This window comes from Armigeres subalbatus, chromosome 3 (genome assembly GCF_024139115.2).
Source record: "Armigeres subalbatus isolate Guangzhou_Male chromosome 3, GZ_Asu_2, whole genome shotgun sequence".
Classification (NCBI taxonomy): domain Eukaryota; kingdom Metazoa; phylum Arthropoda; class Insecta; order Diptera; family Culicidae; genus Armigeres; species Armigeres subalbatus.
Genome location: NC_085141.1, coordinates 17647898 through 17673576, shown reverse-complemented (window position 1 = coordinate 17673576; position 25679 = coordinate 17647898). Strand labels below are relative to the sequence as shown.

The 25679-nt window shown below is 39.8% G+C and overlaps 3 protein-coding genes across 3 annotated transcripts in view; 1 reads left to right on the top strand and 2 right to left on the bottom strand.

Annotated features, from left to right (window-relative positions):
- Positions 1-25679, bottom strand: part of LOC134225299 (microtubule-associated protein futsch) — a 334589-nt gene that overhangs the window by 78185 nt on the left and 230725 nt on the right. The window lies entirely within an intron of this gene.
- Positions 5688-6686, top strand: LOC134219807 (uncharacterized). Its single transcript, XM_062698676.1, has 2 exons — positions 5688-5840; positions 5897-6686. The coding sequence occupies exons 1-2, from the start codon at positions 5792-5794 to the stop codon at positions 6367-6369; spliced, it is 522 nt and encodes a 173-aa protein (XP_062554660.1). The 5' UTR covers positions 5688-5791; the 3' UTR covers positions 6370-6686.
- On the bottom strand, positions 13378-14086 carry LOC134219125 (uncharacterized). Its single transcript, XM_062697821.1, has 2 exons — positions 13947-14086; positions 13378-13883 (listed from the first exon to the last, which is right to left on the bottom strand). Exons 1-2 carry the CDS (start codon positions 14044-14046, stop codon positions 13414-13416), a joined length of 570 nt encoding a protein of 189 aa, XP_062553805.1. The 5' UTR covers positions 14047-14086; the 3' UTR covers positions 13378-13413.

Sequence of the window (25679 nt, the reverse complement as noted above, 5' to 3'; positions counted from 1 at the left end):
TCCGATTTTGATTTTTTAACTGAACAATTGCATCACATGAATGATGCAATGTTCAAAGCAAATACCATACCAGAAGCTGTTCAGGTTGGTATAAAGTACACACAAAAAATTGTTATCGGACTCCGTTTTAATGGATCTAAATAATTGTGTGAAAGTTCTAAATTGGAATGCCCGCTCTCTAAAGGGTAAGGAAGATGAATTATTCAACTTCCTAACAGTTCATAATGTGCATATTGCTATTATAACTGAAACGTATTTAAAACCAGGACTCTCCATTAAAAGAGATCCAAACTATTTTATCTACAGAAATGATCGTCTTGACAGCGCCTGTGGTGGGGTCGCCATCGTCATTAATAGACGTATCAAACATAAATTATTTTCTTCGTTTGAAACCAAAGTTTTTGAAACCTTGGGAGTTTCTGTTGAAACAAATTTTGGACAATTTTCCTTCATTGCAGCCTACTTGCCTTTTCAATGCAATGGGCAGCAAAAGAATTTGTTGAAAGCTGATCTTCAAATTCTGACTCGCAACAAATCAAAATTCTTCGTAATTGGTGACTTCGATGCCAAACACCGTTCATATTATTCCATGCTCAAAGCAATTCCAATGGTAAAATTTTATTTGAAGATTGTTCTGCGGGATATTATACTATTCAATATCCTAATGGACCAACTTGTTTTTCTTCCAGTCGAAATCCTTCTACAATTGATTTAGTTTTAACGGATTCAAGTCAGCTGTGTGGCCAATTGGTAACTCATGCTGACTTTGACTCTGATCACCTTCCTGTGACATATGAAATCTCACAAGAAGCCATTTATAATCCAATCAGCTCTACTTTTAATTATCATAGAGCTGATTGGGATTTATATAAAACATATATCGATAGGAATTTTGATGTTAATATTCCTTTGGATACCAAAAGTGATATTGACAATGCGCTCGTATCTTTGACAAATTTAATTGTCGAAGCCAGAGGTATTGCAATTCCTAAATGTGAAATTAAATTCAACTCCATTATTATTGACGTCGATCTTCAGCTACTGATCCGTCTTAAAAATGTGAGGCGAAGGCAATACCAAAGAACTCGCGATCCCGCGTTGAAAGTTATTTGGCGAGATTTGCAAAATGAAATTAAAAAAACGTTTCGCTATTCTGAGAAATATCAACTTTGAGAATAATGTCTCGAAGTTGGATCCCAGTTCGAAACCCTTTTGGAAATTAACGAAAATTCTTAAAAACCTCAAAAGCCAATTCCAGCGCTTAAAGAGGGAAATCAAATTTTATTAACAAATGGCGAAAAGGCTCAAAAACTTGCTCAGCAATTCGAGAGTGCCCATAATTTTAGTCTAGGTCTCACTAGTGTAATTGAGGATCAGGTTACACGGAGCTTCGAAGACATTCTCAATCAAGAGAATGTTTTTGACCCTTCGTTGGGAACTAATTTGGATGAAGTGAGATCTATTACTAGAAAATTTAAAAATATGAAAGCCCCGGGTGATGATGGTATTTTCTACATACTTATCAAAAAACTTCCTGAGAGCTCTTTATCCTTTTTGGTTAATTTATTTAACAAATGTTTTCAATTGGCATACTTCCCAGATAAATGGAAAAACGCCAAAGTTGTACCAATTTTGAAGCCGGACAAAAATCCAGCTGAGGCTTCTAGTTATCGCCCAATCAGTTTGCTTTCTTCAATAAGCAAACTGTTTGAAAAGATTATTTTAAATAGAATGATGGTTCATTAGGGTGGTTCAAAAAATCGATTTTGCTCCACAGTGCTCATCTGATTTTTTATCATGTTCTGAATGTCCTCTGAAAATTTGAGCTCATTTGGATTAAAACTGATTTAGCACAAGCCGTTGCAAGTTTGCATGCAAATTAGTATGGGGAAACTTATTTTTTCATTGTACTGTTAATGACGCTTCCCCATCAAGCGCATGTTAAAAGAAAACCTACATAGCTAAAAGGAACACTCAACAGCTTTCACTCAGTGAAAACCGCGTCTTAATTAACCGTTCCAATAATTAGTAATCGAATTTAATCTATACCGTGGTTTTCTGGAGCTAATTGCATAACTCATCAACAGGCAACATTGCTGCTCGTGGCGCGAAAGATAGCACACACAAATTCAGGCTACTATGTTTCACTGCACATTTCAGTGATGCCCTCAAAGAAGTTTTACGATCATGACTAAATATTCGCAACCTGTCTTAAAATCGATTATTAATTATTGGGACGATTAATCAACATGCGGTTTTCGTTGGATGAAAGCTGTTGAGTATCCCTTTTAGCTATGTAGGTTTTCTTTTAACCTGCGCTTAATGGGGAAACGTCATTAACAGTATAATGATAAAATAAATTTCCCCATACTAATTTGCATGCAAACTTGAAACGGCTTGTGCTAAATCAGTTTTAATCCAAATGAGCTCAAATTTTCAGAGGACCCTCAGAACATGGTAAAGAATCAGATGAGCACTGTGGAGCAAAATCGATTTTTTGAACCACCCTAATGGTTCATATTAATGACAATTCTATTTTTGCTGATGAGCAATTTGGTTTTCGCCATGGGCATTCAACCACTCATCAGTTATTAAGAGTCACGAACTTAATTCGGCTCAACAAATCTGAAGGATATTCGACTGGAGTTGCTCTTCTTGATATAGAGAAAGCATTTGACAGTGTTTGGCATGAAGGTTTGATTGTAAAATTGATGAATTTTAATTTTCCTCTGTACATCATTAAACTGATCCAAAATTATTTATCAGATCGCTCACTGCAGGTAAACTATCAGAATTCTAAATCTGATAGATTATCTGTAAGAGCTGGTGTTCCCCAAGGCAGCATACTGGGGCCCATTTTGTATAACATTTTTACTTCTGACTTACCTGATTTACCACCAGGGTGTCAAAAATCTTTGTTTTCAGATGCCACAGGTTTCTCAGCCAAAGGGCGTAGCCTTCGTGTCATTTGTAGTAGATTGCAAAAAAGTTTGGATATTTTCTCCACTTACTTGCAAAAATGGAAAATTTCCCCGAATGCTTCCAAAACTCAGCTTATAATTTTCCCACATAAGCCGAGAGCTTCTTATTTGAAACCTTCTAGCAGACATATTGTCACTATGAATGGGGTTCCAATTAATTGGTCTAGCGAAGCTAAATATTTAGGACTTCTGCTAGATCAAAAATTCACTCTTAAAAATCACATTGAAGGCCTTCAAGCCAAATGTAACAAATATATTAAGTGTCTATATCCACTTATAAACAGAAAATCAAAACTTTGTCTTAAGAACAAACTTTTGATTTACAAACAAATTTTTAGACCTGCCATGTTGTATGCTGTGCCAATATGGACTAGTTGCTGCAATACCAGAAAGAAGGCACTTCAGAGGATTCAAAATAAAATTCTGAAAATGATTCTGAAGTTGCCTCCGTGGTATAGTACCAATGAACTTCATAGAATTTCTAATATTGAGACATTGCAACAAATGTCCAACAAAATAATTTTCAATTTTAGACAAAAATCGTTGCAATCTTCTATTGCAACGATTAACTCCTTGTACCCTTAGTATAAAATAGGTTAAGATTAGTTTAAGTTGAAAACATTGTAATTCCTACATGGTTCAATTCAACCAGAGGAAAAATTCTAACTGCCAGAGGCAATTGAAATGTATTAATAATAACTAAAAATATAACATAGCAAATAAGGATGATAGTGTTAAGAAAACACGGAACACCTAGTCTAAGAGATGAATGCATGTATTAGATAATTAGCAAATAAAATTAGTTAAAAAAAATGATTGAATAAGTGTCCTGGTTGACTTTAATAAAGAAATAAAAATGGCAATATAATTAATGTGCTACTCAACTTGAAATTCCTGAACTGCAGTGATTTGTCCACACCAATGCCAGGTCCTATAAGAATGGAGGAGCTTTGGGCCTTTACACGGGTATACCACCCAGAAACTGGGTACCAAAAACGGAAGTACCAAAAGCAATGTTGGATAGAGTGCCATTGTACCGCGGATGACAGGCGTTTCACCTTCATGTTAAGTCGAAACCGATAAGAACAACAAATCATTCAATCTGGTCTTCAATCTTCGACATTACAAGTGGAAACCGATGAAAAAACAAATCATTTGCTTCGGCGCTACTCCAGAGTTCTTTCGATATTCTCGTTTAAGTCAAACCGATGAGGAAACAAATAACTTATTTCTCTAAAAACCTCATTAATAAAGATTATAATAATAATATAATAACTTATTTCAGCGCTCTTGCAGTGCGTCTTCGACATCACAAACTAAAATCGATGAGCGAATCATTCAATCCGGCGCTCTTTCAGAGCGTCTTCGACATCACAAGTCGAAACCAATGAGCAAATCATGCAATCCGATGACCTTCAGACCAAGGTGAATACAGACAGGTGTAGCAGTATGCCAATTTCATGATTCAGCCATCTTGGATTTTTATATGGGGCAGCCACCGAGTTTGTTTATGTTTTGCACTGAAAATGAATGTTTCACCCCGCGCTAGTCTCTCCCATCTACTGTCGAAGTGAGTGAACCCTGATATAAGAACCGCTTCAGACCGTCTTCGACATCGCAACTCGCAACCAATGGACAAATTATTCAATCCGACGCTCTTCAAGAGCGTCTTCGACATCACAAGTCGAAACCGATTAGCAAATCATTCAATCCGACGCTCTTTCAGAGGGTCTTCGACATCAAAAGTCGAAATCGATGGACAAATCAATCTTCGACATTACAAGTCGAAACCGATGAAAAATTGTCCCAATACTTACAAATTGTCCCGATACTTACAAATCAATAATTTCCGACCAGGAAGTACCTGGCAGGATCGCCAAATGTGCGGCCTAATTTCGCCGAACGAGCTATCCGTGGGTTGATCGCTTGTGTGCTGTCTTATCGAGCGTGCAACTCCGCCCGAGTAGGAAAGAGGCAAAGTCATGGCCTGCTATTCAATAGTCAATGTTGGCAACCGAACCGTTATATGGATGATATTTGCATATCTGTCATCAATGCACGCTGGAAGTGGATTGCCTAATTTATAATACAGTAAACGTTCGATAACTGCAAGTCATTTAACTGCAATGCTTTTTAACTGCAATTCGATAGTTGCAACAGGTTTGCAGTTATCGGACCGCTAAACATCAAACTGGTGTCAAACTCAGTGACAGCTGCATTGCGCTGCACATTTAGATGCACTTTTATTGCATCTGACGTCGATTGACAACCGTTTTACGTCTAGAATGCGTTGCAGTTATCGAACGGCATTCGTTAACTGAAAAGTAAACATTTTGCAGTTATCGAACGGCTACTGTATATCTCACCCTCACAACCATCTTGCAGAAATTCCAAAGAATTTCCGTGGAAATTCAAAACAATTTTGGATGATGGTAGGGGAAGAGGCCTCAAAACAAAACAAAAATATAACCAGTATCAGAGATGAAGCATCGAAATTGCTTTATCAAATGCAATTGAAAAAACACCTCCACCCCCGCCGAAACCAATTTTCTGGCAACGTATTAGTTCTATTCTTGTACTTCAATATTATAAATACCTTCGAATCAAATAAATATCATTGAATCCTTGGTGTGATTTTCAGATCAAGATAAAGCTTATCTATTGCTCATTGTTTTGTAACACGTGTCCACTTTATAGACTAAAACACTAATCCATCGCCAATTTACTAAAACACTTGTTGAGATAATTGACTTTGTGTCTCATCAGTGAAATCAATCAATTGCGTTCAGTATCTTACTGCCATCTCAGCCATGAACTTGATTAGCTTGTTGTGCTTTCTCCTACTGATTATCCATGGAGGTTTGTTTATCCACGAAATTTTACTAGGACAAATAACACATTTTTGACTTTTCCAGCATTACCTCTCAGCTGCAATCATTGCAATGACGCTTCCGGGTGGGACTCGTGCGCTCAGAAGACGCACGTGGCGCAGTGCGATTATATTCTAACCGGCGACCTGCATCGAGACTTGGCAAACCTAAATCCTACACTGCCGGTAATCCCGCCGGCTCTCGGACTCACCTGGCAGTGCTATGAGCTGGCAGTCCAGTTCACGATCAGCCAAGGATCCTCGAGCCGAATGTACGAACGGGGTTGTACCTATGCGGAGGCCGATTTCTGCAATGGATGGGATCCGGTAGCTCTGCAGCCACCGGTCAATTGCAGTGTGACCTTCTCCGGTGTTACGGATGTTAATGATGGAGGAATTGACTCTGGGAGTGGAACTGAGGGGGTGGCAAATGGTGGCATCGTGAGAATCGGACCAGCCATTTGCGGATGGGTTTTGATGTTGTTTTATTTTATGATTGCTAAAATGCAACTTTTATGATAAACAAAGTAATTTTAGCTTGGTTAGCTATTTAGAATCATTTTAGTAGTAGTTCAAAGAGTCACAGAGGACACATTTCCTTTATTCATCGTAAAGATCACTGATAATTTTTGTCAGGTATAATTTGAATATAAGTATTGCTTAATGCTGATCAAGTTTTAAATAATGTGCACAAGGTGTCTTGCCAAAGTAGAAATGAATATGCCAACGTTTCGACACAACTTATACGACTGCAAATAATAACATGAAAAATAAAACGCAATAAAAGTATGGTTTCGTGTAAAATTTGCAAATGTCTTCATTTGAGAAACAAATAGCAAACTAATAGGAACTGGCTTTTTTAGATCATTGTTTGAAAGAACTATATCAAGTAGTTATTGCGTATTAATTGTTTATACCATATTCGTCTCGCGTTTCATTGTTCTTTTTGGTGGAGTGTTCAAGCCGTTAAAACTTTTTTTTTTGCCGGGGTGATATTTTGGAGAAAAGTCATTTATGTGAAATAGTTTCTATACACTAAAAAGTTTCTATAATACTACCACAGAATGACTGACTGACAGACTGTGATACTACTAAAGTCAAAGTAAATACTTAACCAATGGTTTTTTTTTTCTAAAAGTTTACAGTAAATTTGGATAGTTCGATAGAATCGTTAGAAAGTTTTAATGATTTGATGGGTTATAAGGAAGTTGGTCAGGTGATCCGTCATATTTTTTTCCCAAATTTTTTCAATCTGGTTCTTAAAATCCTTCAAGTTTGGATTTTGGAAGATGGCATGAAAAATATTGTACCAACATTCAAAAAAGATACTTCCAGTTGATTTCGAATATTCAACCGGAATAAATCCAGTACTCGAGTGGGAGTCCGGCTGGCAGTGAAGCATTTCCCGCTTTTTTACTTATGAGAGCCGAAGTCCCCTTGGATATCAGTCGGATACAGTGTTCAACCGGTATCCTTCCGGTAATTAGGCTTCTAAAAATGTCAATCGGAACTGGTCTTCACCATCGATGCATCAAATGGAACCGAAATCGCAGGCAGTTTTCGATGTCGATCAAAATTTTATCCGTAATCGTGATGTTTCCTCTGAAGAATTTCGAATGTGGATGATTACATGGATCCAAGCTACATTGCGGTTTTCTGCAAGTATTCTCCAATGGTCGGAATGTTTCTATATTAACTATATTAGTATTTGATTTTATCTGTGTTTGCGCGTTCCATCTGTTTTGTTCATTGATTTTAAAAAACAAATTTCATAGAGGGCGAAATTGGGTCTCTCATGGGGCTTTCTCATGAAATCAAACCAAATAGTCACCTGTCATAAGACGAGTTTATACAATCCCATTGAATTCCACCATTCGACTCCAAGTCGAGTCAAGTACGAGACACTGAAGACGGCCTTACTTTTGAGGTCGAAATACGTATCTGTCAAGATACAATTAAGTGGTGGAATTCAATGGGATTGTATAAACTCGTCTTATGACAGGTGAAAACATTCCACTAAAAAGCTCAAAATAGTTTTCAAACCAAATAGTATTTTACATCTCTTCTCTTGTATTTTGACTTCACGTGATTCTTAATATAAAACGACCAGGTTCAGAAAACTTTCGCTAAATCGCAATTCTGGATAGAATCTACGAAAACTGTTTTTTTAGTAATTTCTCCATAAAATCCATTTATCTCGAAATCGATACATAATAGTAGTTTGTGCAACAAGTTGCAAAAAGATGATTTTTTCAGCACGAGTTGTACGTTTATCCAACGAGGCTTGCCGAGTTGGATAAATACTACGAGTGCTGAAAAAACGAGCTTTGCAACGAGTTGCACACGCAATTTTTTGCAATGACGAAAAATGGGCTTTAATATGATAAATCTATACCAAAATAATACAATCGAATTCACTCCACATGATCATTCATGCCAATAAATTATGTTGCGTCAGAGAACAATAAGATTCCATCTTATCGTGGCAAATTGCATTGCTTGAAAAGCTATGAAGCGATTGCTTTTGGAAAATTGTGATGTTATGTCCAACAAACCATTTCATTTATTACGAGACGCTTAGAGTACACTATTTAAACACTCACCCAAACTAATTCAACTAAATGTAGTCAACTACTGTCCCAATGTAGGTTTTTCATTATAGCACCCAAATGAGTGGTCATTAAAGCACCCATTTTGTTGGTATGGAAAAGTAGGCCGTTTTATCACTCAAATGACAACTGTAAACCAGGTACAATGATCAGGAGTTGCAAAAAAATATATAACGATGAATTGTTTCTTTTCAATATGCTTACATATATGTGAAACTAAAAAAATCCACTTTGTACATTTATTCGTTATGATATACGATTTTTAGTTTACTGGGAATGACTCTTAGCGAGAAACAACGGACACGATTAGGAACATGGAACGTTTTAATCTAGTCCAACAGGGTGGGGCATGGAGCTTGAGATCCTAGGTCTGAGTGAAGTCGGTTAGTCAAACTTTAAGAACCCAGAATGCCATTGGAGTAAATTATGTTATATTCTGGTTAACGTGGCGAACAAGCTCCCCGACATCAGGGGAAAAAGGGGAATAACATTAATATTATAATTTAGCAATGATTCATAGTAAATCCAAGAATTTTGTAGGACGATGACTTTTAGGGGAAACAGTTAAAACCTTGAAAATCACTTTAACCTGCTCAAAACGTAAACGAAACGAATCGCATTGTTCACAAGACTTGTAGAGCACACTAAAAACGTCCACTCGGTGGTTGTTGCGATTATTTCCAGTGTTTATATCTCTTGTAAGATTTTTATCAAAATTGAAAATAGCCCAAAAACACTAAATTAACTTGAGCTACCTCGAAATTTTATCCGAATCCGCTGAAAATTTGACAGGAGGCTTATTTTAGCATGAGAATTGATTTTTTATACTTTTTGAAAACATGAAGAGCTCTCATATGCATTCTAAAGGCCCATTCTATGAAATGCAAATTTTATTCTCAAAGTGAAAAGCTGAAATTCAGCTTTGCAGGGCAAAGAAACCAAACTTCTATAAAAATACTAATTTTTTTTCACAACAAATGAATGTGCCAAATAGAATTCAACCACAGACGAACCGACGTCTCACTGCATAGAAAATAATTCAAATTTGCTACCCACGACGCCATGATGAAAAATCATCGAACACTACCGCCACCCTCATAATGGTTCGCTTAGCCAGCTTAGCCAGTTTTCGTAGCTTAGCCACCAACCTATGTGTATGAACATTGCAGCGGAGTTGCAAAAGCGATAAACTGTTAAAAAGTAGTGGCAGTGACACGTCGGTTCGTCGGTGATTCAACTACCCATATGCATTCTACAAGGTCCATCATATGAAATATAAACATTATTCTTTATTAAGTTCCGTTTTTCACAACAAATAAACGTGTTAAATAGAAGACAACAACCCATATGCAGTCTGCAAGGTCTATTCTACAAAATTCAAACTTTATTCCCAACAACCCATGGGTCTTCTTAACGGAGCCAAGACTTTATGATATTTTCAATCGATATCATCTTATTATCAACAGTTAGTAAGGGGAAAGGGTATAGACCAAGATATTCGTGGCGACTCAAGGTTAGATTGCGTAATTTCAGGACGGACTAGGTTGGGATTTAGGTTTGAGGTATTACAGCTGCTCATCCGGGTATTTGACGTCAATAACGGTATGGCGTAGCGTCGGGCTCGAGTTGTGGTTCGTCAGGGAGCATCTTCCGGATGGCCATAGCTTCGTATTACACAGAACAAAAAGATACAAAATAAAAACGAGAAAGAAAAAAAAAATAGGGGAATTAGACTTTTATGTCAGACGAGCAAAGAAAGGCATAGATGGCCTGCATATAAACCACATCGCGATCCCTGTAGAGTTGTTTACCTCGAGCCACAAGGGTATCCAATAGTTGCTCTCTGGAGGCGTGGTTTTCCGAGCAATACCAAACTACGTGATCGATGTCATCGTAACCGGCTGCACACCTACATAGGTTGCTATCGACCAGGTTTATTCTATAGAGGTGTGCGTTTAGTGAATAGTGATTGGACATAAGTCTCGACATCGTGCGAATGAAGCCTCGGCTTAAGTCCTCACCTCTGAACCACGCTCGCGCAGAAACTTTAGGAACTATGGAAAACAGCCACCGTCCAAGTTCATTGTGTGACCAAATCATTTGCCAATTTTGAAGAGTACTCTGACGGACTAATGGGAAAAACTCGTTGTTCGAGATTTGTCTATCATAAACTTCACCTTCCTGTGCGCCCACCTTTGCTAGCGAGTCCGCCTTCTCATTGCCATAGATTAGGCAATGGGATGGGACCCATACAAAGGTAATCTTGAATGATCTTTCGACCAAAACATGCATCTGCTCTCTTATGTTTGAAAGAAAGTAAGATGCGTGCTTAACAGGTTTCATCGACCGGAGTGCCTCGATAGAACTAAGACTATCCGAGAAGATGAAATAATGGTCTACGGGTTGATCGGAAATTATCCCCAAAGTGAAATTAATTGCTGCCAGCTCAGCAACATAAACCGAACACGGTTCAAGTTTTCGGAAGGTGGTTGAATTTACGTTGAAAACACCGAAGCCAATGGATCCGTTAATACGAGAACCATCAGTGAAATATCTGTTATTGCAAGTGACTTGTTCATATTTTTCAGAAAAAATGGAAGGGATAGATATTTGTCGAATATGATCTGGTATTCCTTGAATAGCGTGTTTCATGGACATCGTATTCAGTTGAGGAACTGTCGTTGACGAAGTGAACTCGAGGTGGATTATAACATGGAAGACAGAAATCTGACGATATGTAGTTGAGATGGACTCGCAGGTATCTTGAACGATGAACCAGTTCAAGCATATTATCGAAGTTTTCTAATACAAGTGTGTTACTTGTTCCACATTTGATGAGTATTCTAAGTGAGAGCTCCCAGTAACGGTGCTTTAAAGAAGTGACTCCAGCAAGCACCTCCAGGCTCATGTTATGCGTTGAATGCATACAGCCCAGAGCAATACGCAAACAACGATATTGAAATCGTTCCAATTTGATTAGGTGGCACTCAGCTGCTGAGAGGAAGCAGAAAGAGCCATACTCTAAAACAGAGAGAATAGTCGTTTTATATATGTAGTTTGATGAGGTCTTCCGGGTGAGCGCCCCACCAAGTTCCGGAGATAGAACGGAGAAAATGGATCCTTTTTCGGCATTTCTCTAACAAATAATCAATATGGGTTTCACCTGTCATAAGACGAGTTTAAACAATCCCATTGAATTCCACCACTTAATTGTATCTTGACAGATACGTATTTCGACCTCAACAAATACGAGACACTGCAGACGGCCTTACTGTTGAGGTCGAAATACGTATCTGTCAAGATACAATTAAGTGGTGGAATTCAATGGGATTGTTTAAACTCGTCTTATGACAGGTGAAAACATTCCACTAAAAAGCTCAAAATAATTTTCTTATCAATATGGGTTTTCCAGGTACACTTGGACCAGACCCCAAGGTATTTAGAAGATAAAGATTGGTTTATGTCATCTTTCAACAGCTTTAGTTTCAGTTGAGCTGGGTACCGCTTCTTAGTGAACACTACCAATTGAGTTTTTTGCGGAGAGAACTCGATCCCTAAATGTCTGGCCCAAACAGTCAGGTTATTTAGGAAATTTTGCAATGGTCCTTGCAAGACAGCTGCACATGGACCTCTTAGAGAGACCACGGCATCATCTGCAAGTTGTCTAAGCGTGCATTGTCCTTCCAAACAATTGTAAATATCTTTAACATAGAAATTGTAAAGCAAGGGACTTAAACATGAACGTTGGGGAAGGCCCATGTAGCTATTTCTGGAAGTTGTCAGAGTGCCGAGAGTAAAGTTCATGTGTTTTACTGACAACAAATTGTACAAGAGATTATTCAAAATAACGGGTAATCCACTACTGTGCAGATTTTCCGACAGTACTTCTATGGAAACAGAATCAAAAACGCCCTTAATATCCAAGAAAACTGAAGCCAGTTGCTCCTTGTGCGCATAGGCCAGCTGTATATCTAAAGAGAGCAACGCTAGGCAATCATTTGTTCCTTTACCTTTTCGAAAACCGAATTGAGTATTTGATAATAATGCATTTTCTTCGACCCAATGGTCGACTCTTGAAAGGATAATTTTCTCCAATAATTTTCTCATGCTTGATAGCATGGCAATCGGTCGGTATGAATTATGATTAGACGACCTCTGTGCAGTGGATGTCATCACTCATCTGCCATGATTTTTATTCGTGTTTTGAACATTGTTTTTATTAACAAATCTCAATCGTTTATTTTGACGATTTTCATCATCAATTAAACCTTATTTATTGCACTCATCACCGGAATCGCAAGTACTGCATCGCGTCACGTGAGTGGTTGAATCCCACCCATCGCACAGATCTGTTCCAGCGTCGGTACATCCCTTTTCTTCAACCAGCACACTACTTCCGGTCAGTGGACTGATGTAGGTCAGTTTAACGTCGAAACATTTATATCCAGTTGTGTCATCTGCGCTAGCAGAAGCCAAATTTGGATTCCGATACCCGAGTAACCTGTGGTGGAGGGATACGTTTTCATCGTCACATTCTACCCTTGGAACAGAACCGGATCTGCAGGCTTTGGGATCGAGGCAATTGCTGCACTGTAACGCATTAGCGGCTGTGAGATGGAACGATTTAATTATGCGTGAATCGGCAATATCATATAAGACCCAAACCATTAACGATGGCACCGATTAGTAGTAAAGCAATAAACATATCTGAGATTTTTGGTAGAAAACTCATATTGGAAATTAAAATAAAACTCGAGGCACTTTGTTCAAATGATCACTGCTCGTTCAATCGAGGATCTACTACATTTTATAGTGATCGAAGATTGTTACAACGTTGCAAATATACAAACAATTCAACATTGAAGATTGATTACACTACACCTTGGATATGTTTACTAAATAAGCCACATAGTCGATCCACGGTTGATAATCATTTATTATCTACGTCAATCTTCTATGTCAACAAAAGTGATAGAATCAATATTCCGACCACTAGCCGATTGCGAAAATCACTGACGAGATCTGCACCGGCCCCTGTGCCACTGGGATTGGGCGCTTCTGGTGACACAGCTCCCTCGGTGGTGGTCGGCTTCGGAGGCTCCACCACATTACAACGATCAGTGTGACAAACATGGCACTCGTTGACCACCACGTCGCTTTCCCAACCGTCGCAAAATGCAGTCTGTTGGAAAGTGCAGCCATGTTCGACAAAGGGAATTGAAAATCCCGTGTCCACAAACACGGCCGCAGTTAGTCGGAAACAGGCGTATTCTGCACTCGTTGACGGAGCAACGCTATCCAACGAAGGGTTCAACGCGACTAGTAATTGGTGCGTTTCCAGGATCATGTCGGCTGTACAGTTGAACTCGATTCCACCGGAATCGCAATCCCGATCGTTACACGTGTTGCATGTCAAGGCATATCCTGTTTGGAGAATTAAAATTTATCGGAAATCATGGCTTAAGGCTGAATAACATGAGTGCTCACCATAAGTCATCAACGAAAATATAATCGCACATGATACAAAATTTATTACAACACTTTTTAACTGCATTCTCAGAATAGTGGTTTGGTGAGTCTCGTGCATTTCGTTTTTATAACTTTCTAATATAACGTCTGTTGCCACATCAAGCTCACTAATCAGTTGCACGAGGCTGAGATTTGTGAATTTACCTACATACTTCATATCTGTTATCAGCAAAGGTTGGATTGCACTGGTTTACTCATCAATTAGTTTTAGTCTGAGTAAAGAGCTTTATCGATTTATGTGAGCAGTGCACATAAAAATTGTTACATTACAATGAAAAGCAGAGATGGCTGCGCTGCTTGCTGCTTGTTTGTTCAAACGGCGTGGCCAACAATGTTTAAAAAAAATAGACCGAAAGGGTTGTTAATCGTATAATGGCTATTACGTATTATTATTATTTTCGTGTTATTATGCCTTAGTAAGTCGCGACGACCTATTGACCCCTGTCGCTAACTCACTATGGAAAAGAGCAACCAGGTAACAACTGTCACGTATGAGCCGCAATGGTCTCCGTATAGTTATAGGGAGGGCACAGCAGCTTACCCGCTGCATATTTGATAACCATGTTCAAACAACACCTGTGTAAGTTAATCTAGCAGTGTTCCCTATTCATCCAATTTGATACATTCGTAATTAGTCTATGAGTCCAACGATCATTGACCGCGATGTAACACGCGCGTTGCCATATTTGAGTAACGAAGCTACTCACTCTTCTCGTGTCTCTCCCTGAAACACTCAACATCTTCTTCCGAGAGTATGCCAATGAATCACATACACAGGGCTGGTAGCGATGAATGTCGTTTAAAATAGTGACTTTAGTGACCAACGATGAATTTATACCATGTACCGAAAACAAAGAATTGATGCGCAAATTGTTTTATTTTTCATTTTTATGATTTTTTCAGCAGTGAGCACGCCGGATAAGGGGTCGTACACTTATTACGTAAGCAATTTTTCTGGGTTTTTCGACCCCCCCTCCCCCCATGTAAGATTTTTTCCATACAAATGAATTTTTATTTATATGGACCGTAAGATATTGACCGACCCCCCCTCCCCCCATAAGTGCTTACGTAATATGTGTACGGCCCCTAACAACAAAACACGACACAAATTGAGCCTGAATAGCCTGTTTTGCGAATGTTATTGATATAGGAGCATGTTATTAATTATGGAACAGATACCCTAGTGACTTTCAATTGCAGCAGTGACCAAATAGTGACTTTTGTATGAAGTTTTGAACCTAGGACAGGGCTACAAGATGAATTGCATTGTTTTGATATAATTCGTAGAATTCAAACTAGTGTTTTATTTTTGAAATCCCTATCTAGAATGCTATCAGAAATCTATAAAAGGAAAGAACAACAAAAGCATGAAAATTACTGCTACTGGCCACGTCCATCTTCATCGTAAGGAGAGGGAGAAAATGGAAGCAAAAAGGCTATAGTGACTGCGACACTTTCATAAGTACCACGTAGTTGGATATAGAAGAAGCTTTAGCCAGATGTTGTACAGAACCTAATGAGTGGAATTAAGTGTAAGGAGCGAGCATGCGCTTATAGTATTCAAGTTAAAAGAAAACTGAACACTTAACATCTAGCATTAGACAACGGACTGTAAGGGCATTTATACAGCACCCAGTGAAGGGTGGGCCAGTGAAGAATATTCAGCTTTATGAAATTTTGTCTCCTTACTAGGGCAGAAATCGACGACCTAGACGACTGTCTTCACTAACCGCAAGGCCACGAAGCCCACGCAACGTTGAGAAGAAGAAGGAAGCCTACATCTAACTGAAAGGGTAGCTAAGCGGATTGGACAAGTCATCATAACGTCGAAGACGAAGAACATGAAAGGAAGAGGTTTAACCGATTCAATACGGATGGGTCATATATGACCCAAGACGAAAATCAGCTGTCAAAATTCAGTTTGAAGAGATAGAGCCTTGCTTTCTTCAGAAAAAATGTTCAAAATTAACTGTTCCATCCAGGAAAAATATTGCCCAGGTCAGGTTATGGTCACTAGGATGATCTAGAGCATCCAAACTATCCTTGAGTTCTAATTTGATGTTCTAAGGAATCAACACCATTTTTAACCGTATTCTGATTAAATAATTGAAATTGAAATGCTTTATGATAATATCCCGCGCCTGTCCAGCAGTATAACAGATCTATTCCAATACCTACGATACTCCAAACAGTTCTTGAACTCAGATCTTAATATTCAAATCGATCAAAAAAAGATCTACGATGTCCCCAGTATTTTTATGCTCCAGCTCCACGGTTCTTCATTACACCATTACAGACACACCACAGAACTCGTTCGGCATCTACGGTACTCCAAACTATCCTTGAGTACAGATCTTAATATTCAAATCGATCAACATGCAGATCTTCGATGTCCCCACTAGTTTTATGATTTGGAATAGCTCCAGGATACCTCGTAACACCATTACAGACACACCACAGAATTCGTTTGACATCTACGACACTCCAAACTCTCCTTGAGTACAAATCCTAATATTAAGATCGATCGATATGAAGATGTTCGATGTCCTACTAGATTTATGAGGTGGAATAGCTCCGCGATACCTCGTAACACTATTACAGGCACACCAGTGTTCGTTCGACATCTACGGCACTCCAAACTATCCTTGAGTATAGGTCTTAATATTCAAATCGATCAACATGCAGGTCTTCGATGTCCCCACTAGTTTTATTTGTTGGAATAGCTCAAGGATACCTCGTAACACCATTACAGACACACCACAGAATTCGTTCGACACTCCAAACTCTCCTTGAGATCAGATCTTAATATTCAAATCGAACTACATGAAGATCTTCGATGCCCCACTAGTTTAATGAGGTGGAATAGCTCCGCGATACCTCGTAACACCATTACAGGCACACCAGAGTACATTCGACATCTACGGTACTCCAAACTATCCTTGAATAATTCAAATCGATCAACATGAAGATCTTCGATGTCCCCACTAGTTTTATGAGTTGAAATAGCTCCACGGGATTTCGTGACACCATTATAGACACATCACAGAATTCGTTTGACATCTACGACACCTCAAACTGTCTTTGAGAGCAGATCCTAATATTCAAAACGGTCATCATGAAGATCTCCGATATCTAAACTATTTTTACGAGATGGAATAGCTCCACGGAACTTCGGTACACAATTAGATATACACCACAGAATTCGTTGAACATGTACGACACTCCAAACTCCAAACAAGCTCAGATCCCTATTTTCAAATCGATCAACTAGAAGATCTTTGATGTCCCCACTATTTTTATGAGTTGGAATAGCTCCATGAGACTTCATTACACCATCATAAATACATAACAGAATTCGTTGAAAATCTTTTATACTCCAAACTATCCATGAGTACAGATCATAATATTCAAAACGATCAACAAAGAGATCTTCGATGTCTCAACTATTTTTATGAGTTGTAATAGCTCCACGAGATTTGGAGACTATAAGAGACATCTACGACACTCCAAACTGTCTTTGAGCCCAGATCCCAATATTCAAATCGATCAATACGAAGATCTTTGAGGTCCCCACTATTTCTATGAGTGGAAATAGCTCCACGGGACTTCGATACACCATTTAGACACATTACAGAACTCGTTGAACATCTATGACATTCCAAACTGTCCATGAGTACAGATCTCAATACTCAAATCGATCAACATGAAGATCTACGTCATCCCATCTATTTTTAGGAGTTGGAATAGCGCTACGGGACTTCTACGGAACACCATTATAGACATATTATAGAATTCGTTGAATATGTACGACAATACAAATTGTCCATGAGTTCAATTCTTTATATTCAAATCGATCAACAAGAAAATGTACGATAGTCTAGCATGAATTTACTGCCAAAAAATTGTATGGTAAAAGACATGTAGGGAAGATCGATATAGTACGTCATACGGAACAATTACCATTTTCAACACCCCTCTCCCCTTCGCCACTTCTTGTAATGAACCTCTAGTTTTTTTATTATTCGTCACGCACTTTGTGAATAACCACCTTACACAAATTTCATCAATAATGAGAGCATTTCTCGAAAAAAAAAAAACAATGACCTGTTACCTGTTACTAAATCTACTAAATATTTTTTCGATGAAGAAGATTATTTTTGAGAAACCTTACCATTGATTCCTTTTGGTACACTGCTTTCAGAGCTTAACATGTCGATTCGAAAGTTTTACTGAACCACCATCTGTTGACGATCTCGCAGAATCACATTAAATGGTTGCAGAGGAACTGATAGAGAGATTTGTTTTAGCAACATGTTTTGGCTATTACATTTAATTCATTTTGGCATAAGTATGGAGAAAAGCATTTGAAGTGTTGTTTTGTTATATTATTCATACGTAAAAAAATTTGTTATATTATTCATACGTAAATTACTTTACTCTTACATATAAATGTTAGTCTTAGTAACATCCACTTCCGTGCAATACTGAAACCAATTATATTGTCGATTGAATGTGTTGCGAGCTATATGCAGTTCTTGGTACGCAATCCTCATTTATTGGTTAGACTGTCATCTCATGGTGGTTTCGATACGTATAGAAATGGTAAACACTTGGGTAAACATATCGTATAAAATATATAATATGTATAATAAGTATGAAACAAGTAAGTATGAGAGTACCAACGCCTTCAGGGTGCAACTTACTCTAATTCTGGTCGATTATGAAGTAGTAATAATTCACATGTATAGCCCAGCCGGTACCGGTACCGGTAATGCCGTGGTACCCGTAGACCAAGCTTTATTCTTTAACACTATAGACGATAAAAGGAACGAAAAAATTGTGGATGCGATGTTTGTGATCATAGTAACACGTTTTTTTTTTCGTACGTACGTATTGTGTACGTAATGATGTCCATTTGAGCAATTCCAACTTACAAGATCTTTATATAATGGTGTAATGATGTTCCATAATGGTTCTCCAACTAACAAACAAGCTTCAGAATCCATGTTGGTCTTTTAGACCTCCAATATCTGAACTCATGTATGGCGCCGTAAATATTCCGGGAATGTTATGATTTGTATATACTGGTATATTGATGTCCCATGGGGTTTCTACAACTGACACACATAAGCTGAGCTGCCTTTGATTCACTCTGTTGGTCTTGTAGACCCCCAAGATCTGAATTTAAGAATGATTCGGAGAACCGTAGATACTCTGGGAATATTGTGTTTTGTATATACTGGTCTAATGATGCTCCATGAGGCTTCTCCAACTAACACACAAGCTCGGAAATCAACGATACTGTTGGTCTTGAAGACCTCCAGTATCTGAAATCGAGAATGATTTGGATCACCGCAAGAACTCTGGGAATGCTGTGATTTGCATATTCTGGTGTAATAATGTCCCAAGGGGTTGCTCCAACTAACGTACAAGCTCAGGACCCTATGAATCACTCTGTTGGTGTGGTAGAACTTCAAGATCTGAACTCAAGAAAGGTTTGGAGTACCGTAGCTATTCTGGGAATGTGGATGTTTTTATATATTGACATAATCACGTCCCATGGGATTTTTACAACTAACACACAAGCTCAGGAACCTATCAATCACTCTGTTGGTCTTGTAAGCTTCCAAGATCTGAACTCAAGAATTGTTTAGAGTACCGTAGATATTCTGGGAGTCTTGTATTTTGTATATACTGCTGTAATAATGTTCCATGGGGCTCCTCCAACTATTACACAAGCTCGGGAACCTATGAACTGCTCTGTTAGTTTTGTAGACCTCCAAGATCTGAACTCAAGAATAGTTTGGAGTACCGTTTATGTTTTGGTAACACTGCGATTTGATAAAAAATAGTTTAGTTATGTCTCAAGCAGCAATGCCAACTTCAAATTAGGATTGTGGCTCCGTAAAACGCTTTGTTGTTTATGTAGATCATCTAGATATGAACTCAAGGAAGGTTTGGAAGAAGAAGATCTAAAAAAAAAAACATATTTCTACTTTTTCATGGTTTGCATACGTTTTTAAAGCAGAATGTCCAAAATTTATGTTGAAATACGACGAACAAAAATCCGTATTGAATCGGTTAAGAGAAGACAACGTTAGCCACTCATCACGAGTTTGTATCGATGGCGACAAAATCGAGGTGGTTTGTGAGTTCATGTACTTAGGCTCCCTGGTGACCACCGAAAACGATATCAGCAGAAACGCACCTTGGCAGGAAATTGTATGTGCTTTGGACTCCGCAAGACGCTTCGATCGTATAGAGATCGAATTGACTATTTACAAAACCCTCAACCACATTGAACCGGTAGTCGTTTACGGACACGAGATCTGGACAATGCTTGTTGAGGACCAACCAGCACGATTCGACGGGCAATGGAAGCCATAGCAGAAGAACGTTTTGGTGTAGTCTATGAAATCTCATTCCACTTATCTATTCTCTAAGAAACGTAATCAATTGTTCATGTGTATGAGGGTACACTCAATAATAACAATTCTGCGAACCGCTCCGAGAATCGATCAGATTTAATAAATTAGCATAGAGAAGCGAAAACACACACCGCTATCGAACGTCAGTCTGTTAGCTTAGAACCACGCTTTCGAACTACATACATATTCTTTGCTGTTGGCTTACTGATAGTAGTGTGAAATATACACTGGGGTCGCTTTTTACGCTGATAGATTTAATTAAGTCACTTCAATATCCGCAACTATTTGGACCACCGGATTTCTCTTTGATTTTTTTTTGTGATTTTTTTGTGCGTCAACTAATTGTTTCAATAAATATAAAGGCTAGAAACAAACAAATAATAAAACGCGTTAAAACCGACTCGCTACACGACCTGACAGCGACATCGACTTTCAGTGGAACGCTATCGGTGTTTCTGCCAGACTATAGTAATATGAACAACTAGTAGTAGCATTTTTATGAGCAACACTTTAGGGAATCCCCCGAACAAATCTGCAATGTGATTTGAATCGCTTTTTCATGAGTTCAATTAATAGTACTTTATTTTGGTGTTCATCCCAACGATTTTACACTCAATGATATTCATCCTCCTAGATGTGAGATAAAAATATACATTACGTCAACTTTGCGTAATAAAAAAATGCCAAATATGCACAATTTCAAGGGAGCCGGTTGCAATATTCTCGCCTGATTTGAATTTATTTGGTTTTGTATGAGTTACAGATACTCGACAATAACAGTAATGTTACTTGGACTAAAATCTTAACAAGCTAAAAGTCAAACATAAGATTAACACCGTAATATGAAGATACAATCCATAGTGCACTGAGGCGACGTTAGAGCCCGAAGTCGTTGTGTTTGAATGCAATGAATGAAGTGATTCAGGCTTTCTTCCGCTCTCTGCCACAATAAGATTACACTGCAAGCATCAGTATTTCGTCATCATCTGGCCGTATCACTCCTCAAATTTGCTGGAAATATGGCCCCTATAGTGCAGTTAACCGCGCTGTCTTTGATCGTCACTTCGTTGGTGAACACAGGTACCTAATTAGTTCTTATCGCTGTGCAATCGTTCATTCAAACAAAGCCTTCCCCCCCACCAGCCGATTGCCTCAACTGCACCACTTGTACGGTGTCCGTCGACCGTGCCGCATGCTCCAATCAGAACCAGTCCGTCGAATGCAGCATTGAAGAAGTTAACAAAATTCATGCTGGACGAGGATTCGGCCGAGAATATCACGTTCAGTTGTTTTTCGTTAGAATCGACACCTGGCAATGCGGGACAGGTAGGCTGAATCCGGGACTGTTCCGCACAATCCTGGTCACTTTAGACAACAGCAAAGAAAAAGGACTAAAGCTATCAGTACGCGCTTTGACAAAAAGACACATATTTGTCAAGTATGCCTGATTCCTGGTCAATGATATATAATTAGTTTGATAGATTTTTGGATGACAAATAATTGATATTATAACAAAAAGTGGACTACGGATTTAACGATTCAAAACTTCAGACATGGAACAGTATTCTACTTCATAGCTCGAGTAACCTTTCCGATGGATTAAAGGACGTAGCAGCGTTTCCATAAGTTAGTTACAGAAGATTTACGATGCAAACGTTGATAAGTTAATTAGAGGAACGCGTTGTCGTGAAGAATTGTACACGTTGGGGATCAAGCATCGGTTTTTCAAATTCATTATAATGGTCGTGTACAGTTATCCGAAATGCCTGGATAATGATGAGTGTTCTGGAACTGGAATGAGAGTTCGCTTCCATTGTATGAATTAGTGAAACAAAAATGAATGTCTCGTCTCCCTTTCAGTTTTCTCAAACATGTGCTCTTCAACAGGGGCTGCAAAATGGTGGGTTGACATCAAGGAAGGAGCGCCCAACAGAGCTCTGGTCCCCACAAGTCCCTATCTCACGCTTCCACGGGTGTCGTCCGTGGACGATGTCACGCTTCCACGGGTGTCGTGGCAAAAGACCGCCAGCTAAGGGTTGTGTACTTAGCTGGTAGTGCAGCCTGGGCACTGTTGTCCTTCTGAAATCAGCTAGAGTGAGAAGGTACGCCTCGAGCGTCTGTTCACCAGGAGGTGCGGCTCAAACAGCGTCTGCCTGGTACCCAGCGGCTGATTAACGAAATGCTGTATCGCGTCAGCTATACCTAAGGTGGCAGCCCCATCATCGCGTTGTAGGTAACGCGACCCCGGTAAGGTAGCTTACTGAAGCCTCTCAAATACCACGAAAAATTGAGATAGAAGAAAAAGAGAACGTTATTTTTGGCAACCGACCCGGCAACGAAATAAGGACTATGATTGGAAACTCGGTACCTGGAATGTCAGGACCCTAAATGAACCTGGACGAGTGAGCCTTCTGGCTCGTGAACTGCAGAAGGTTGGAGTGAACGTGGCTGCTATTCAAGAAGTCCGATGGCCTAGATCCGGAGAACGCGAATTCCGAGCCGTGGACCCCACGACCAACACTGCATTCAAGTATAACATCTATCACAGTGGCGGTGAAAAAGCAGAGATTGGAGTTGGTTTCGTAGTGATGGGCAAGCAGATGAAGCGAGTGATGCGGTGGACGACGTGAAGGACACGTTTTATGAATGTCTTGATAAAGCCTATGGAGAGTGCCCAAAGCATGACGTGAAAATTGTTATCGGAGACGCTAACGCTCAGGTCGGTAGAGAGGATTTTTTTCCGTCCCATAATCGGTAGGGAGAGCTTTCACTCCGCTACCAATAACAACGGCCTACGGCTAGTAAATTTTGCTGCTGCCAGAGGGATGGCCATCAGTAGCACCTACTTTGCACGAAAAAACATCCGAAAGCACACCTGGAGACACCCAAATGGTGAAACTTGCAACCAGATAGACCATGTTCTGGTGGATTGGCGCCATTTCTCGGATGTTATCGATGTGCGGACATTCAGAGGTCCGAACATTGACTCTGATCACTACCTCGTTGCCAGTAAAATTCGATCACGGTTGTCGACTGTATCGAACGAAAGAAGGAGTATCGGCTGAGTAACGCCAGAAGCTCGACGAACGGATAAGTGCATGGAGCGGTGAGCACAACAGCACGAGAAGTGGTAGGCACTGCACAGAGGCGATCCAGGACGGGTTGGTTCGATGTGGAGTGTCAGAGAGTGACAGACGAGAAGAACGTTGCCAGAAGCCGAATGTTGGTGTCGGGTATCCGATCGAATAGAGATTGGTACAAGGAAGCAAGAGCAGCCGAAAAACGAACCCACCGCAGGAAGAAAAAAGAGTACGAAGAACAAGTTATTAGTGAGGCGCAGGAAAAAATGGAGCAGAACGATATGCGGAGGTTTTATAAGTCTGTCAATGGCGTGCGGAGAAAGACAGCGCCATCTCCCGTCATGTGCAACGACCAACAAGGGAATTTGCTGACAGATAAAACCGAAGTGGCTGCCAGGTGGAAGCAACACTTCGAGACTTTGTTGAATAGTGAAAGTGACGGTGCATCGGTGAACAGAATAAATATTGGCGACGATGGACAAGCTGTGGAGTCACCTACACTAGATGAGGTTAAAAAGCTGTTAAAGAGCTGAAAAACAATAAGGCTGCGAGTAAGGACCAGCTCCCGGCTGAACTTCTCAAACATGGCAGTTAGCAGCTTTATGAAGTTCTGCACCATATTATGTCGAAAATTTGGGAAGACGAGGAAATGCCTGCTAGCCAGTTGGACGGTCTCATTTGCCCTCTCTTAAAGAAAGGGCACAGACTGGAATTCGCCAATTACCGAGGAATAACCCTCCTTAATACGGCGTACAAAATTATGTCCCGTATTCTGTTCAACAGATTGAGACCGCTTGAAGAGTCCTTCGTCGTCGAATACCAAGCAGGTTTTCGTAAGGGCCGATCAACGACGGATCAAATGTTTACCCTGAGACAAATCCTTGATAAATTCCGGGAGTACAACTTGCAGACACATCATCTGTTTATTGATTTCAAGGCGGCGTACGATTCAGTGAAACGGAATGAATTATGGCAAATTATGCTTGAACATGGTTTTCCGGCGAAACTGATACGGCTGATTCGTATAACGTTGGACGGATCGAAAGCAAGTGTCAGGGTTGCGGATGAAATATCGACGTCATTTGTTACCTTAGATGGATTAAAGCAGGGTGATGCACTCTCGAATCTACTGTTCAATATAGCGCTCGAGGGAGCGATTAGGAGAGCTGGTGTGCAAAGAAGCAGTACCATTATCACAAAAACGCATATGCTCCTGGGATTTGCGGATGATATCGATGTTATCGGGATTGATCGCCGTGCCGTGGAAGAGGCTTTTGTGCCTTTTAAGAGGGAGACAGCGAGGATTGGACTCACGATCAATACCAGTAAAACGAAGTACATGGTCGCTGGCAATCAACGTGGGTTCATTAGTGGTGGTGGTAGCGAAATGGTGCTGGATGGTGAAAAATTTGAAGTGGTAGAAGAATTAGTGTATCTTGGAACATTAGTGTCGTACGATAATGATGTTACCCGCGAGGTGAAAAGGCGTATTGCAGCTGCAAATAGGGCTTATTACGGACTTCGTAACCAGCTTAAGTCCCATAGTCTGCAAACGAAAACAAAACTCGCGCTGTATACTACTCTGATTCTTCCGGTGGCTTTATACGGTCATGAGACATGGACGTTAAGGGAGGCTGATAGGAGAGCTCTCGGAGTGTTTGAGCGTAAGGTGCTGCGGACAATACTCGGCGGTAAACAGGAGAACGGTATCTGGCGACGTCGCATGAATCACGAATTGTAACAGGTGTATAAAGGGCTGGATATTATTAAGCTTATATAACACAGCAGACTACGGTGGGCTGGTCACGTTGTTCGTATGCCAGAAGAACGTCAAGCGAAGATAATATTTAGTAGAGAACCCGGAAGAGGCCGCAGGCTTCGCGGAAGGCCGCGTACACGATGGCTTTTTGCAGTTGAAGAGGACCTGAGGGCGCTCAATGTTCAGGGCGACTGGAAGCGATTGGCCCAGGATCGAGTCCAGTGGAAAAGGATACTCCATTCGGCGTAGGTTCATCGAAGAGCTGTAGCCCATCAAGTATCAAGTAAGTATGTACGTCAAAAAGATTGGAAATGGAAAAAAAATGTCGAAATTCTTATTGGCATATTGTAGATCAACTTGAAAATCGAACCGAGGTCTCGCGACAATCGCATTTTCTCGCAATTTCGGATGTTGCAGCTGCATC

Bases quoted from the DNA above. Each gene is read 5' to 3' on its own strand.
- LOC134219807 (XM_062698676.1), top strand. From the start codon at position 5,792: ATGAACTTGATTAGCTTGTTGTGCTTTCTCCTACTGATTATCCATGGA. The intron at 5,841-5,896 runs GTTTGTTTATCC...TGACTTTTCCAG, and splicing joins CCTACTGATTATCCATGGAG to CATTACCTCTCAGCTGCAAT.
- LOC134219125 (XM_062697821.1), bottom strand. From the start codon at position 14,046: ATGCACGAGACTCACCAAACCACTATTCTGAGAATGCAGTTAAAAAGT. The intron at 13,884-13,946 runs GTGAGCACTCAT...TTCTCCAAACAG, and splicing joins ATTTTCGTTGATGACTTATG to GATATGCCTTGACATGCAAC.